The sequence below is a fragment of the Melanaphis sacchari genome, unplaced genomic scaffold (genome assembly GCF_002803265.2).
Source record: "Melanaphis sacchari strain LSU unplaced genomic scaffold, SCAv2.0 Contig19_pilon_pilon, whole genome shotgun sequence".
Lineage (NCBI taxonomy): Eukaryota > Metazoa > Arthropoda > Insecta > Hemiptera > Aphididae > Melanaphis > Melanaphis sacchari.
In genome coordinates this window covers 485,885-504,335 of record NW_020270975.1, presented here as the reverse complement: position 1 = coordinate 504,335, position 18,451 = coordinate 485,885, and the positions used below count along the sequence as shown (strand labels likewise).

The following is an 18,451-nucleotide window of genomic DNA, read 5'->3' as shown; positions in this document are numbered from 1 at the left end:
TTCGGAGATAGCGACGTTCGACATAATATTAAGAATCTGTAATTAGTTAGTATTATTACTTTATTATAAACATTTATATTCCTATAAATATATTAAATATTATTATAACAAAAAATAGTTAAGACGATAAACTCATAATAATCTGATCTAAGTTATCAAATATTTTATGTCCTATAATAAATTATTTGGCTGTTTAAAATTTAAATATTATATTGATAAATGGTATATACTTAAGTAATTTGGGAAAGTTTATTATTTATATAAATGTCATAAAAGTATATCTATTTATATTTATTATTAGGTTAGCATATATTTTTATTTATTATTATTTATTTTTGTACTTTGAAAGGGGATTAGAATATTGAGTTATAAAATATGTAAAATACTTAATATGACAGCTTGTTCCTAATATTTTTCTTAATTGTGGGTTTTAAATTATATTAATAAGACATAACCATTTACCTAGAAAATATAATACTTTATATGTACACTTGAAATATATTACAAACTGTGAATTTGTGTAAAATTTAATTGGTCTTGTTTTGTTTTTATTATAAATTAAAATTGGTCATAGTTTGAAGAATATTTTTAACTATCAATTTTACTGTTAGTTGTTTCAGCACAATGTAACTGAACGAAGCACAACAAATTTTTCGTTATCTCGAACTACTTTGAATTCCCCTTGAAACTACTATTACACTTAATAATGTTTTGCTCTCGATAATTCGATATAAAATTAATCGTTTTTCGTATCTCGAGTTCACAAATAATATTTTTGTTACGGTTAACATAGGAATTGTGCAGCCGTGCAGGCAGTGCAGTATAGCGATTGTGATTTAGCGCGTTGGTAGTCACGTTTATAGTCTTTCGTAGTTCGTTTGTTCGTTTGTAGTGGAATGGAAAAGAAGCGTAAATTAAATGTTCTTTCAATTTCGGACAAAGTTCGTTTAATACAGTTAGTTGAAAAAGGTGACCGTAAAAAATGTAAAATCGCCAAAGAATTCAATATTCCACCAAATACATTATCGTCAATTATTAAACAGAAAGAGAAAATAATGAAGTTCAATTGTAGAAATATGAAAAAAATGAGGATGACTCCTTATTTAGACATTGATAAATGTTTGCTAAAATGGTTTACTCAGTGTCGAGATAAAAACATACCATTAAATGGAACAATTTTACTTGAAAAAGCAAACGAATATGCACAACAACTAGGACACACTAATTTTAAAGCTAGTAGTGGATGGCTTACAAATTGGAAAAAAAGACACGATGTAGTTTTTCGAACTGTTTGTGGAGAAAAAGCTTCAGTAGACGCACATTGTTGTTCAAATTGGATTAAAAATCTTCCTGATGTCTTAGCAGGTTATTTTTCTAATGATATTTTTAATGTCGATGAAACGGGGTTATTTTTCAAATGCTTACCAGATAAAACATTAATGTTAAAAGGTAAAGAATGTTCAGGTGGAAAATACGGTAAAGAGCGCATTACAATTATGATAGGATCAAATATGTCTGGAACTGAAAAACTAAAATTATTTGTCATTGGTAAAGCAAAGAAGCCTAGGTGTTTTAAAGGAATTTTATCAGAAACCATAGAAAATACCAGCGAGAGTGAAGACGAACCACAAAATGAGGAGGAAGTCATTTTTACCCAAGTAACAATTCAACAAGCTAAAGATGCTTTAAAAACACTAAGGAATTTTGTTGAGACTACTACAGGTATGGATGATAAGGCTTTTTCTGCATTAAATAATTTGGAAGACGTCGTGGCAGAAAGAAGTAATATGAAGCAAACCTTAATGACAGATTTTTTTAAAAAAAAATAATTTATTCAGTCATTTCAGTATTTTAATTATTCAAATTTTAGTCTATTTTAGTCATTCGTATTATTTATTATTCATATACATTATACAACATACATTTATACATACATATTAGTTTTTTATTTTTTAATAAAACTCGATATTTCGAAGTTTTCGATATCTCGAACTTTTTTCTGTTCCCCTTGAGATTCGACATAACGAGAATCTACTGTATATTGAAACGACTCTAAAGTTAAGTTATTTTTAAGTTGTAGATAACCATAATTAAAACTAAATAGATTATATGATTCAATAATCATTTATTTAATTATTTAAATTAATTATTAATATTTATATATTATTGTTTTTTTTTTTTTAAATAATAAGCAAACTAAAAATTTTATATTTAAAAACAAATTAAATAAAATTGTAAATAATAATCATAAGCGTAATATATTAATTTATAACACAGTCAACAATTCAAGTCCTAGAATTGCATTATCCTAAAATAAAAAGTTATAAAAATTTATCACAGAATTGTTTTTTTTTTTTTTTTCATCAGTTAATTAAAATGTTTTGATTATCTGTAAAAACATAATAAATATTCAACACAAATTTTCATTAACAATAAAAGGCAACTAAATAAAAAAAATTTGGTTGTATCAAAAAATAAGAAAAAATAAAAGTAGTAGTGATTTTAAACTAGGTACTTAAAAATAAATAAGTGATTATAGTATCATTCTTTCATCAGAGCACATTCACGATTCACTTTTAATAGTTGCAATTTATAACTTCTAGTTTTTTTCTTAGAACTATCAGTCTTTTCTACTAGAACATAATGTGTACCTATAACATTAAATTACATTTAAATAAGTACAGTTTATTAAAAAAATATAAATAATTAGTTTAGAATACCTTTGTAACTTAATAAAACTGGCAGGAACACTAAGCTATGCAAGGCAGCAATAATCACAATACCCATATACATTTTGTAGTAAAATATCTTAAACACTGGAGTATTAGCAAAACCAAGTACAGCAAGACCAGCAAATTTTGTTAAAGTAATTCCAGAAAACACCTGTTAATTAATAATATGTATTTATAATCTATACATACTATATTAATTGACAATAAACACCATAAATTCAGCATTCTTGTGTTCAATGTGACACATTTTACTCATTCAATATACATAAGAATAGTTCATACACATAAATGTACCTAGGTATGTATATTATACATATAGTAAGTAATGTGTGTTAGATCTATACATAATTTGTTATGCCTATGATTTATAATTCATATATTTACCGAACTCCCGACTTCTACACAAGAATGAGTAGCACGTTGAATTGGACAAGAGATAACTGATTTTGCGTTATGAAAAATTATATGGCCACAAAATTCAACCATTATTCCAATTGACTAAACAATATAGATATAATTTTAAAATATACCTATTAAATCAGATAAGGTACCTAGGTATGTTTAAGCTGCTATACGACTTACCATTACAATGTTTACCAATGATATTGCATTAAGAGAAATATCAAAATAGTACATAAATGCTAATAAGTCAACTGTTATCATTGTATTGATTATTAGTAGAATAAAAGCTGAAGATTTTTTAAAATTAGTAAACGTCCATGTTACAAATGTTACCATTACTAATGATAAAACTAAATGCTGGACGCATACCTGCCATATGGTTAAGTATTGTTCATAGAATACATAAAAAACACTGCAAATATAATAACAAATTAATAGGTAGGAATTAAAATAATAAATGTTGATTAGTCAAAACTCACCTATATGGAAATACAGTAGTTGTTGTGTTTGGATTTTTTTTTTTAATTGTATTAGTCATATTATTTGCTATTGATCTAGCAGAACGCATTGATTCATAATAATCTTTGGATGTTTTTAATACAGTGTGAAAAGTCATAAAATAATTAGGTCCTGTTGAATTATTTTTCAAAGAAATAGCCTAACATGTGTGTTAAATAAATGTATTAGCATGATTAATGAATTTAAAAATGAACTAATAATTAGATATTAGCGTATTGTTTATATAATTACATCACTATAAGCAGCATGACCGGCTTTTGAACAATCTTTATCTGGACTATCTTGGAGGAAGTATGGTAAAAACTTTGAAAAATGTTGAACATTCGGTCGATCCAAATCATTTTTAGTGATATTACAGGTATCGCAGTCAAGTGTATCAACACTGTTGTGCGGACAAAAACTATTGTTTTGAGTAACTTTGCAGCAACTCGAAAGATTAGCCCAATCGAAATAATCGTCAATCCATGATGTTGAAGGTCTATTTATATATGTTCTAAAAATTAATAAAATTTTTATTAGACAATATTCGATAAAATAATTGCGTAAATAATTTACAAGTTTGCCATTTTTGAAGCTCTGTAAATTTGATTAGTGACTGAATACGGGTCGCAATGAATACCACCGCAGAGAAGGTTTTGATTGTTGACATCAGTCAAATTCAACCCGTCGGTAACCACAAAATAAACAGGAGGTCCAGTCGATAAGTAACGTTTCATAAACTTTTACAAACAATAAATATTTAGTTAAATTACTTCATAGTAATTAATATTGGTGGGTACTTTACTTTGAAATATTTTAGCACATACGAATCATCGGTCATAGTTAGTTCAACATCTAGACCCACGTCAATTTTCGTTATAACCACAATGCTTGTACAAAGCCAAGCACTAAATAATAATACAATCATTGGTCTAACACATTTATTCATTAAAGTTGGAACGTAGAATTTTTGAAATATGATAAACACTAAACTTTGTTTTTGAATTTCTTGTTTAACTGTTTTCTGAATCCATAAAATAATAAACATGTATCAGTAGGTACACAAAGTGGAAAAATATTCGATCATTAATCAATAATAAAGGTACGTAAGCTAAGTAGGTACTTACTAGTTTAGCATCTAATGCTAATAATCCAATAAAACAAGACATCTGTAACAAAAAATTGAACACTAAAGCCATCGCGGCATATAATGCAAAAGATCTAACAACAGGCATATCTGACAAGCTGCCGATAAAAAAACATGTGATTTCTGCAAGAGTAGTGATGAAAATCGATGGCCCGATTTTACTTAAAACACGACCAATGTAATCGGGAATCAGTTCGTCTTCTTTTAAATCTGTATGTTGATATGTTCGAATGATTAAGAATATATTGTCAACTCCAACAGCAAGTACAATAAAAGGTATGACCTGATAAAACGAACACAATAAGATTTTTTTAAGAAATTTAAATATTTTTTAAAACAGCAATTAATAAAGACGCGAATAACTAAGCGATAATCATTATATAGTGTATATTACCTCTAGTACGATCAATGACAGTGGTACACCAATTAGACCGTAAAAACCGACCGAAAAGACGACAGATAATACAACGAATACTATTCCGAAAAAACTTAATATGATTTTATTCCATCCGAGAGTAAAAACTATGTACAAGAACATGACTAAATAACTCATGGCTATTGTAGATACATCTGAATGAGATTCTCTGTCCAACTCATCTTCCACTGAACGTTCTGAATAATAAGCTACATCCATGATAGATGGTTTCACTCTTGTCCAGTTCTTCATAAACTCCAAAAACCTATTAAATACGCACGCTTTACACACAAATCGTGAAAAGTATACAACCTAATAATAAATCACTTTACTTTTTTTCCCACTCAAGTGCATCTTTCAACATCGATTTGCTATTGTGGTTGTTGAGTACAAATGTTAAAATCAACGATGTCGCTTTTTCATAAGGAGATAATTTGGTTATTGGATCACTGGAATTTGAAAAACCTCCCAGAGCAATAGACGGATCAACTGGTCCCCCATAAGGTGCTAAACAAGATGGATTATACGGATTCCTGTAAATATAATGACAATTATGTTTATTTTTAATCAATGAATAATTCGTTCAATAAGTAATTTAACTATTAATGATGGCTGAAATTTTTAATGAAAACTATCTCATAATAAAATGTAAATTATGATGTTTCACAATAAGCGTATGTACGAACAATTATTGTTACAGTTTAACTAGGAAATTGAAATTATATAAAAAAAGTTCTTTAGATCAGCAGAGACACTTTTTTAAACTGGTTTAACGTCTAAGTGGGATTATTATCTGTGTAGTTTTTTTTTTTTTTTTAGTACAGGAGTTTAGATAATTTGATTAATTATTGAAAACATATTTAAACGATGGAACTATTTGAGGGATGACGTGTACTTTTTTTCTGATTGTATTTTAACACATAATTGGTAAAACATTTCGAACTTTTAACAACGTTAGTTGTTTATCCTAAGATTTACCAAAATCGATCAGTAAATGAGTGAAATTCGGACATATCGGTATTCGTACTTTTATCTTAACATATAATATAAATCTGAATGTAAAATATAAAGCGTGATTTGAAATGTAAGAAGTTACGTCTCTCGTTTAGTGAATTGTTATTGATTAAAAAGATTGGATTTTCTATAAATTTTTAGGTTTTGATGCACTCCATATTTTTAATATTCTATTTCTTGAAAAAAACCTAAAAATTTTAAACATTCAAAATATTTTTTTAGGAGTTTTTTAAATATTAGAAAAGATTTATAAAAATCCGGATGTGGACTAGAGCTTAGATCTCTCTTCAAATCGCAAACACTAATTGTGTCTATACGAAAAATCATCTAAAAATATAAAGAATTAATTTTTTTTTTTTTTAAACTGACCTTTAAATTTTATAATTATACGAATTTAGAGATACTTATGTCTTTGGTGAAGCTATAGATGCTTCACTTAGATTTAATGATCCCACGTAAGTCAGTTATTTAAATACATGCATTAATAGTGGGAATTGAATGAAATTGGAATTATGGAATTATATAGGACTATTAGAGAAAAATTCCTTAAAAAGGGTAAATAATAAATATTATATGAGATAAATTTGGTATTTAATTTTTATACATACCTAAAATAATTAAGTGTATAAAAATGTTATATCATAAATTAAATAATTTTTTTTGGTTATAGATAAATCTATACGCATATTATAAAACATATTAACAAAAAAAAAAAAAAAATAAAATTATTATTTAAAGACTTAAATATTTTATTAATATTCTACTTACTGAAAACATATTTTTAATGTATCAAAGTAACCGTCATTGTTAGTTCGGTTAATATGATAAGGTTTGTTACTAAAATAGCCCCAAACACTTTGAACAACGCAATCCGAAACTTTGGGTGGACCATTGAATTTAGATACAAGTGGTGCGAAACACACTTTTTCTAGCCCGTTATTTGGACTGCTCTGCAACTGTTTGTGAAAAATATAAATTATAATAATGTGTGTTAAATGTGTTCATTATAGTATTTTATGTTAACATCATTTCAATAACTTACGCCTTCAATTTGCTTTTGTAACTTTAGCACTTCCAGCAAAAAAGTACGGTTGAACACTGGTCCAAACGTATACGTTCCTTCAGAGGAATTATAGAGCACCTAAAATATTAAACATACTTGTTTGTTTAAAATTGATTAATCGATTTTTGCAATAAATTTACATCTTGAACGCCGTTTGGCGCGATAATGACTTGGGTGGTTCGAAAAAATGGCTTAAAGTTTGTATTGAAATATTCACGCTCTTGCCAACATTGACTGTTTGAAGATGACCATAAGTCTACTGGATCGATTGTGATCTTTATGCAGTAAATACCATAACTTAATATGATAATTAGACATACTGACACCATAAATGAAATATGTGATCTACTCGCGGAATCTATTGATATAATAAGTTATAATAAATTCAAACATTAAAAAACTAACTTTAAATATAACTTAAAATGTTACTAAAGTAAATAAATTGTAACCATAAATGCGCTAATGTTCATTTTTACTTACATTTTCCAATTTTATAAAAAACGGTTTCCAGCATATTTTTATGTTTTGCTTTAATATGTTCAGCAACTATATATTTATGTTTATCGTTTTTTTTCTTCCTTCCGTTCATTAATACATCTAAAACATAATAAAGTTTATAAATAAATATAAAATTATATTAAAAATAATCCTATCTATTATTACTTTATTAGGTTATTTTATAAGTTATAACTATAAAATATAGCATTAGGATTATTTAAATATAATAATTAGTTCATATAATATGATTAAAATATGGTTAAATGTTAAATCATAAAATTACCTTTAAAACACACGAATCCTGTAAATGTCGACATAAGAAAACAAAATAAAATTGCCGATGATATAGTTACAGTTTCAATACCTGCTACATTGAGTAATTTTTGAGATTCTTGTATTTTATCTGGCAATGGACAACTTTCATCACAGTCCATGCAACTACAAGCAGTAGTTTTATTCTGAAAGTTTAAATGTTAATAGCATGTTATTGAAAATAATAATTATATATTACTCACATCAACCGATTGATTACACGGTATTACTGGGCCTACAAAATGTTGACGATTATCAGTTTTTACAACTGGTATGTAATTTATGACGAAACTTAGATATGGATTTTTTCCCAAGTACCGAAACCACCTTAAAAAAGTAATATGAAACGTACTAAGTACATATAATTCTCACTAAGCAGGAATTTATAAAATCAATATTCATTGCATTCAAAAAAACATTTCTAAGTAGGTATGAGGTTTATGCTATAAGCTGACTTATCCAAAATTAGTACAATTTAATTGAATATTCACACTTACTTATGTGCAGAACAGTGTAATGCACCTGAACATAATAGATCCATTGCTAATCCACCAGTAGCCGGGTTTGTCACAGATTTACACGAATCATAAACACCTTGCATATACGAATCGGAAATGTAAAAATCCAATTCTTTTATTGAATTACCTAGATACAATATTAATGTTATGTGTGGTATTGTGAAACAGTAATGGCGCAATTGTTGTTCATAACAACGGTCAACGACAAATCTCGCTATCTCCAAGATTCAATGAAAATTATATTCAACAACTATACGATTCATGAATTCTTGTAAAATGTCATAGTACTTACCTAAGCAAGTTATAATTGTCTTAAAATTGCACTAACCTGTTTTCGTCAATTTGGTGACGTTCATAAATCGGCTCTGCGTTGGTGAACAAACCAATTCACAGATAAATCTTCCAAACGTTCTCATACATGACGGACATCTATGTAAGAAATTTGCAGCCTGTACAATATTTGTGCTTAATGTTAAAAGCTGATCGACTCCGCAACACGTATTAAGAGTTTGTCCATCTAATAAAACAAAACAAAATAAATTGTGATTAAAAATATAATATGTTTAATGAGTTTAAACTAATAACGATTTAATAATTGTAGTATTAATATCAAATAAATTAATTAATTAAAAAAAAAAAATTATAGCCACACCACTGGTAAGTATACATAATTAAATCAAATTAAAAATGAATATATATAATATATATGCCACTATTAAAATCAAGAATAAGAACAAAAATAAAATATTACAAAATGCTAGTTAGAAGTGCAGGAATATTTTGACAGAGAAATTAAGGCGATAAATTTTTTTACAGTAATAATTGGTCTAAAAACCCTTTAAAAACCAAAAAATAAAAAAAATAAGATATATTAATATTTATTAATTACAACTCAAGATAAATATATTATGATATTATTATTATATTTCCTTTGAATTTTTTCTTTTTCTTTTTTTAAATTTTAAAATCATCACAACTTGCTTCAAAACTGAAGTATAAAAAAAAAGCTTACGGGGCACTTAAATATTACTTTTATATTTAAATTTGGTAATTATTGAATTTAATATTAAAAAGCACACTGTGGTTATATATTCCAAACCACGATGAAAATAAAATTATCCAATATACTTGAAAAATTATTTCAATACATCACTATAACAAGTGAGTTATCATAAATTTAAAAATTTTAAAGTATTTTATTCCTTAGGAAGAGTTGTTATTAGGAATTAGAAAGTTTCACTTAGAAATTTTAGATCTGCTTATATAGATTGAAAATTATATTCAATTAATATTTTTAGAGAAGTAGTCATTCCATTTTTTAAGTTATATACGCCAGTATGAACATAAAATAAAAAAATGATAAGAGTAATAAATTAGAAAACATTCGTTCAATTGTAGTACGTGATTTATTTTGAAAAATAAAGTAACTATAATGAGATTTATTAAGGTTAATCATAAAATATTTTTAATTTTATAACTATGCAACTTTTAATTTTTATTACTATATAGTCAATAAAGAATTTAATTAAGAATTAACTACCTAGGTATATACATTTTGTAATTTTATGTATAAATCTAATAATTTGAGTTAAAAAATATACTTTGTATCAATATATTTAACTAATAACTAAAGTGGATAATTCTTTTATTGAAAAACACGTATTATTTCAAAATCAATTAAAATTTAAAATAATATATTTCTTACATTATTTCTAGTCAAAATAAAACAACATTTTTGAAAAAGAAATATATTTTTATTGTTATAATGTTTTATGTTCTTTACTTTTGCGAATGAAAACATACATTTTTAATTTCATATTATAAAGAATAACATTTTTCGGAGTATTGCGATACATAAAAAATAAAATTCGAATAGGTAATTTATGAATTATTAGTCATCAAAGTTTCGATGATCAGAATAGTCGATTAATATTGTATGTAATATTCCCATACCACTCAAATCCACTCGCTTAAACTTTAAAAGGTTATAAGTTATAACTCGTTAACAAGTCGTCCAAAATTTAAATTTTTTTGCATAAAAATATTCCAAATAATATTCTTCTTCAGAATATGGAATTAAAAAAATTAAAAATGTTTGCTGTCATTCAAAAAAGTAAGAAACTTAAAAAAATAATTGCCTTAAAAAATCTTAAAATAATAAATGATTCATGATAAAAAAATCTTAAAATAATAAATTATTCATGATAAAAAAATTTTCTGTATGCTATGTCATTTTAAAATATGTTATATTTTATAATGGTAGGTAAAATACACAATTTAAAAGTTTTTATCTTCAATTTTAGGCCCATCCTCTAATAAATAAATCACTATATTAAAACTAAATCACGTTTTTATTAAAAATAAGTATATCAATTAAAAGAAATGATTTTTAAAACATGATTAAAAATAATTTCAAATTAAGTAAATTAATTTTAAAATAAGAAAAATATAGACAGATACGTTTTAAAATGGCATTTGTTCTAAGATATAACGTTTAACTGCGTAATATAGACTATCCGAGTACATAGATAAATCATCAAAAACGATAAATTTTAGTCTATACTATAGGATAGCTAGGTACTCAAATTAAATCAGTGTTAATATTTGTTGTAAATCAATAGCCATTTAATATATTTAGATATCATTCACTATATCTTAAGATTTGTGTAATAATCCTAATTACTATTTATCAAAACATTGTTCGTTTGATTTATACTTAAGTTCAATTACAAATGTAACGAATTAATAAGATTATCTATAAAGAACCAATTTAGAATAGTTAATAATGTAATTAAAAGTTTTCAAATAATAATATTTTACTTTAATTTTGTTAAAAAATATTTGCGTTAGTTGTTCAGTGTTCTATTTTTTATTAAAGTTAAATATAATATGCTAAAATTCTAAATAAATTAAAATATGGCATTGAAATTTGGTTTTTAACGTGTTATCAACAAATATGAGTGTTCAAGTATATACTTTTCCTACGCGTAACTTATGGACTCAAGTCTATAATTTTTATAGACATATACCTAGATTTGTTGCTAAACAAACATGTGTTACATAAACTCTATAGGAGTCCTTAAAACCTATGATATAAATTAGCTAGAATGTCAATTTTAGTGACGCGCACTTTTGTTGAATATGTATGTATAATGTATATATTATATACTAATTAACAAGTATTTAATCAGTTATAATCAAAATAATTTTATAGACATTTTACTAAATGAATTGTTATAATATAATCCCATTTAAACAAGTTATTTAGTTAATTCATTATAAGATACTTTTAAACAGAAATTCATCAAAAGATAGTAATACAATACCTTAATATGCATGTTATAAATTTTTATAACACATTTACGAACTCGACATTTTTAATAAATTATGTTTCCAAGAATAAATACATGATATCTAATTTAATTCGTCTGAAATCGCAATAAATATTCCTACTTTAACCAATAAATATTATTGAGTTAACATTTTTATGTATTTTTAGAAAATTGCGGGAAGGCTAAAATTGTACCTATACAAAATCAAATACATTAAAATTCTTAAATGCGTATTTAAATATATTTAATTTCATGATTAATGTTAAAGTACGTAAATAGGTACTTGACATTTTTAATATACTGAATCGTCATTATTATGTGATTTTAATAAACTTTTCAGTAGTAATCATATTTCTTTTTCTATATTGAAAGGTCATAAACTATTAAGTGAAAATTGTTTTTAATTGGTAAGCATATTGTACAATATTTATATTAATGATAAAATTTTATTTGATATAAAGTATTAAAATGTATTAAATTTTAGTCTTAAATTATGAAAAAGATTTATATTGTAGTATTTAGGTATGTCATGTAAACAAAAAGTGAGTTTGTAAAATTCAATATACCTATATAGATTTATATATACCCTGCACTTAATATAAATTTCATATATAATACATTTAGACATTAAAATTTAAATAATTAGGTACAATAAAATCTGTACTATATAAATATAAGTTCCATAATGATAAAAAAGAATAAACTATACGATTTTTTAGCTATGCAAAACAATTTTATTGTAATAAGATTTAACTATTTCATTCTCTGAGTAACTGAACATATATAAATTACATATATTAAGTGATAAGCGTGTTCTTTGAACTATAAATTCAAATTTGTTTCAAAATCTTAAGTGCTTACAAAATATTCTTTTATAAATCTTATTCTCATAGAATTAACTATAAAAACAATAATGGTTAATGGTTAATTATTGATCATCATCTAATACAACCAATAATATTTGAAAAAATTTAATAATTAAAAGAGTATTTAACACCTTATTCAAATTCAAATAATTTATAATAATCTTCATAATTTTATTGAATTAATTTATCGGACTATATATATTTTATTATTCATACCTTACACAAATTAAGTAATATTAAATCCTAAAATTATAAGTATAATATTTAATGTTGCTTGTAAAATAAAATCTTAACCTAATTTACCTATTCCATAATATTTATAGAATTAAATGTAAAATGAAATAAACATGAATTTATTGAAGGGTATCTATATAATATGCGTGCGTGCTATAGTGTGTGTGTGTACTGTGTGTTATTTTAATTGTATTTTCGAACTACCCTTTTAATTATATCTATAAAGTAAAAATACATTTTTTTCCTAACGGTACGAAATTAATTTTAAACAAGTTTGAGGTATACGAGTATAATGATGATTCGATTTGTCGAGGACAATAGGTATATTCTTCAACTGAAGATGTTCCACCCGCACCCGTGTAAATACAATATTCTACATAGTATACAGCAGTAAACCTATAATTATTTATACTTATTTTTACAAGTATATTACCCGAAGTATGAAAATGAAATTTATAAAATAAGTCTTTTAATTTACTTTAAACTTTCAATTTATTATGAAATACTAAATTAAGTACTTCTGTATAGTTACTCATTGATCATTATTATTAAACAGTAACTGGTTTTATGAAAAAAATTTTAAAACTAACCTGAATATTTAATAGGTCATTACTTAATGAGTAATACTGTATTATTTTATTGCATACTCACTCATTTCATTGAAGTATATAGATATTTGCATTAAATATAACCAATGTTTAAGTATAATTTTTTCTTACATATTTTTATTTTGTTTAAATAAAAAATACAGCTGACTAGAAAATCTTCAAACAAATCAATACCTTTTAAGTACAGATAATTAATTAGATAAAAATATTTTTAAATGAGTTTCATTTCTTTTGACTGTGCATAAAGATGGTATCTAATAAATTAATCACACATATGATACACAGAATACAAATAAAGATAGTCTCATGGTTTGTGTTTCTAGCTTGTAGATATGAACTTAAGTTATTTGTTACAAGGTTTTTTTATTATTCGCATATTTTTAATCGTTTTAATTTTTTTTATTGTAAGAACAATTTTTTTTTGTAGGTGTTATTTTACTGTTGTCAATATATACAACCATATTACCTATATAAATATTTCACCTAGAAAAATATAATCTATGACGTCTATATAAGTAGTTATAATAATAATAGCTATTATTTTTTAGTTAGGTATAATATACAATTCGAGATATAGTAAAATTACAATATTATTTGATTCATATTTTAAAGCAAAAATTGTAATCCAATTCTAGTAAATAAATTCAAATAATAAATTAAATATAAAAAAAAAAAGCTAAAAACATTCTATTACCTTTGGAATAATCTTGTATGAAATCAGGGCACCACGTTTTAAGAACCTCTATAGACTTTGGGTCGGTCATCGGTTTTGGGGGTCCATTATAAGGGCAATTATAATGCAATCCATAATTTTCTTCACATTCACCATACCATATGCAAGTATCATTAGCCTGAAATCAAAAAAAAAAAAAATTAACAGATAACAGATCATATAAAATATAAAATAAATATGTTACCTACCTACAACGCATATACCAAGGATATAATTATGGGGTATTGCGAAATTTAAATTATTTGTGCCTCTACAAATTTTAGTACCTACGACCTATACATATTGTTATATGTTATAAATATTTTCATGAAAACTAATTTTAATTATAAGTAATCTGCACAATGCATTAAAAAAAAAAGGTATACGTTTAAAACATAAATAAATTTAAAAAAAATATTTATTACTGCAAAATTTAATTACTATTTTAGTATCCAAATTGCAACTTAAGAATCGTGTAGTATGAGTAATTGATTATTGCATTGTAAACATAATATGATAATATAATATATAAAATTTATTTTGTTAAATTATTATTATTAAACAATTTTACATAATCCTAATTTTTTTAACTTTGTTTCATACACTTAATTTTGAAAACAAATATCTAGGTAATAGATACTATATGATATACATTTAATTATGTTATTCAGTATACTAAAAATGTTGAGTTTTAATTACAAAAAATACATACTTAATTACCAAATAAACTATTAAAATACATAATAATATGACGAATTTTTCTCTGTAGGCCCATAAACTAAATAGGCAGGCACATAATTACATAATTTAGTAAAAGAAACAAGCTCAAATATTTTCCACCGCGATATACTCTATCTATTTAGTATTAAATTTTGTGAAAAAATAGTATTCAAAAACATTACATAAACCTCCATTTTAAAACTATAGCTAATTATAAAATTACAGTTAAAATGGATACTTATAACATCCATATTTTTAAAGTGGTAGAAATAATACACCTAATGCCCAATACGAATTTTGTTTAATATAAACTTTATAATTTTAAAATTCTATAATACCGTTAAAGTTGATGTCATATAAAAAATTACCACAATATCTAATGTAGTCTTCTTGCAGCATTTAAAAAAACAAGTGCATGCAATTAAAATATGCAATCAATTTAATTTATTTTAATTAAGATATGACAAAATACAAATTATAAATAATGATTACAAAATTATTAAAATTATGCGTAGGTATTTTAAATGTTCTTAGATTCACAGATATATATTATTATGAATAATTATAGTTTTTTTTTTAAATTATACGTGATAATCCTTTTAATCAAAGACACAAATTATTTTAGAAAACACTAGTGTTTTAAAAAATTATTTTTCTATTTTTTGTCGTTATCACTTTTTCAACATTTTACTCTTATTAATAACAACATACATTTTCATTCTCATATCTGAAACAGAATATTAATTGGAGTATTTAAATCTATAAAAATCAAATTTTGGATAATTTTAACTTCTCTTATCAAAACTTTAAATATTTATAAACTATTACTCTTACGACATTCGATTTTTAAACAATATAGGTACTCCAATAACTATACTAATTTTGAATAAGCAACTAAAAATGCACATTGTTATTTAAGTAAATAAAAAATAAGTACTTAAAATAATGTAAAAATATAAGAGTATCTTATGTTAAATAGATTATTCAGTATATCTATATAAAATTATTACATAGGTATATTATTGACATTTTCGTAGATAAAAAAGTAAATAAAATAAACATTTAATTATGAATCAAAAACGTAAGAAAAACACATACATTTTACATATTAAATTATTTTGCAGAGTTAACAAGTAACAACGCCGATTTCTTAAACATTATTTGTTTATAAAAAATAATCTATATAGAATGTATACAGAGTAGTTCTATACTGTATTGTTGACAATTCGGTATTCTCGGAATATTCCATGTTTTGATCAAGGTATCAAAACTTCAAATTAATCAAGAATTAATGCTTTTGTTCAAAATATTTAATTATAATTTTTCTATAAAACCTAGCTATTACTTATGTGTTTTATTTATTTGAGTATTTAAAATACTAGATAAGTAGATAGGTATAAAATGTACTGTACAATAACATAACACAATATGTACGAATAGTAGGTACTTTACATACAAATTACTTTACTAATATGATATGAATTATGGAGAGATACATATATAGGATTAAATTTATGATCGGTATATATCTAGCATTTTTTAAGATTTCAACATTCTTTAGGCTTATTATTCCAAATAATCTCATATTATTATTATTATTATTATTATTATTATTGTGGGTATTTTCTAAACACCTAATTGTCAACAAATATTATATTAATTAACAATGTTGACATTAAATAAGTACGAATTTTTAACAATTATATAATTATTGTGGTTATTTAAAATTTTAAATAAAAATACAACTGACCATTTATAAATGAGTAGTGCATGACATATGTATTACATTCTTATTATTTATCTATTTATGTTAAATTTAAACTCAATATTTCAATAATAAAATTAAAAAAACATTATACACAGATTTATATGTATAATGTATTATACATATACATACAAAAATATTAAATTTGATGATAGGATAGGGATAGATATGTAAGTATTGACTTACATAAGTATTTCGGTATGAAACTAAAATAAAACTGTTTCACACATGTTGAACAATAAATCAAAAAATCTCATAAAATAAAAAATACAAGTAAATTATGAATTTATTTATTTTAAATTTGTATGGAGAGATTAATATAATTCGCAATTATATTAATCGTTTTAAGCGAACTCAATAATAAAAAATGGTTAAAAAAAATTTAACTCTACTATGTAGTCGAACAGTTGATGTTGAATGATGTTGAATATTACCATTTTAAATTTATCCATAAACGTTTAAATTATTATATACGTATAATAGCAAGTATGTACTAATTGAAAACTATAACACGCGAGTAGTTTTATTAGGACTAATAAGTACCTTCAAAAATAATCTTTATATTAAATACGAGTATAAGTGCATTTTAAGCGAAAAAACAATATCACGCCGTTCCTCTAGATCAGCGCGATAGGATTTAAAATCAATAGTCACGAAACGATTTTATGGATATTAATATTTTGAGAGCGATTCCATCAACCAACCCTTATGACGCTTTTTTCGAAAATTAAAAACATTAAGGCATACTGCATAGGAGCTATACGACCACAAACTCTCTATAATATTAAAGTGTATGCCGTACGACGTACGCCACATCAGAACTACGGTATCACCAATCTACGTGGTTAAGTACCGTATTACCGTATATTTTCTGCGTTCGTATTTTTACCTAGGAATTTATTACAATATCTACATGATTTTACTTCTGTATAATAATAAAACGAATTTCTAATTATATCATTGAGCGTCGAACAAGCGGCCGCGGGTCGGATAATAAATAGACCATAAATCCGAGATCGAGAATCGGTGTTTAGCAGCAGGTAGGTGTATTTTAGGTGTACCCGCGCAACTAATCGAGCACGGGGAGGCACGGGGAGGCGCGATCAGAAACTCGTCGAAAGACGATATGCGCGCACGCCTAACGTCATGAAAATCGTGTAGTACAAACACAGATACGCCTGATACGAATACCGATTTTCCCCGAACAAGAAACGTTCGATAGATTTAAAAAGGGCGACGTAGGTAAAACCATAAGCCGGTGCGTAAAAAAATCGTTAACGGTCAGTGCGCGCGTTGCGGTACTCACCCGTGTTGACGGGATGACGGACGAGAGTGCGAACAGGACGGCGACGGTCGTGATTATTATCGGCGACATTATCGCGCAGACAAACGGCAGTGCGAACGGTGGAGACGTAACGGCGGACGTGCGCCTCGTGCAGCGTCTACCGGCACAATGAACGTACTGAACGTAGTCGGCACTCGGCTCGACACAGAGTCAACAGTCAGCGTACGGACGGAGGGACTGCGGTGGTGCGACGATCAACCGGTCCCGCGACTGGTCGAGAGATGTTCACGAATGTTTATGGGCGGTCGGCGAGTCGCGTGGTATCGGTTT

At 25.4% G+C, this 18,451-nt stretch overlaps 2 protein-coding genes across 2 annotated transcripts; one reads left to right on the top strand and one right to left on the bottom strand.

Moving 5' to 3' along the window:
• Nucleotides 1–656: 656 nt before the first annotated feature.
• On the top strand, nt 657–1,882 carry LOC112592977 (tigger transposable element-derived protein 4-like). Its single transcript, XM_025337158.1, has one exon. It carries the CDS (start codon nt 897–899, stop codon nt 1,827–1,829), a length of 933 nt encoding a protein of 310 aa, XP_025192943.1. The 5' UTR covers nt 657–896; the 3' UTR covers nt 1,830–1,882.
• A 464-nt stretch (nt 1,883–2,346) lies between these two features.
• On the bottom strand, nt 2,347–18,396 carry LOC112593000 (NPC intracellular cholesterol transporter 1; the record flags this gene model as incomplete). The annotated part of the gene is given in 21 exon segments (XM_025337189.1): nt 2,347–2,651; nt 2,721–2,883; nt 3,117–3,230; nt 3,315–3,546; nt 3,614–3,792; nt 3,885–4,146; nt 4,209–4,372; nt 4,438–4,656; nt 4,760–5,062; nt 5,174–5,459; nt 5,527–5,727; nt 6,977–7,164; nt 7,251–7,349; nt 7,412–7,629; nt 7,752–7,868; nt 8,053–8,227; nt 8,285–8,408; nt 8,579–8,726; nt 8,928–9,116; nt 14,334–14,490; nt 18,143–18,396. Coding segments are annotated over 21 exon segments (3,717 nt in total). The 5' UTR covers nt 18,212–18,396.
• Between the last annotated feature and the right edge of the window lie 55 nt (nt 18,397–18,451).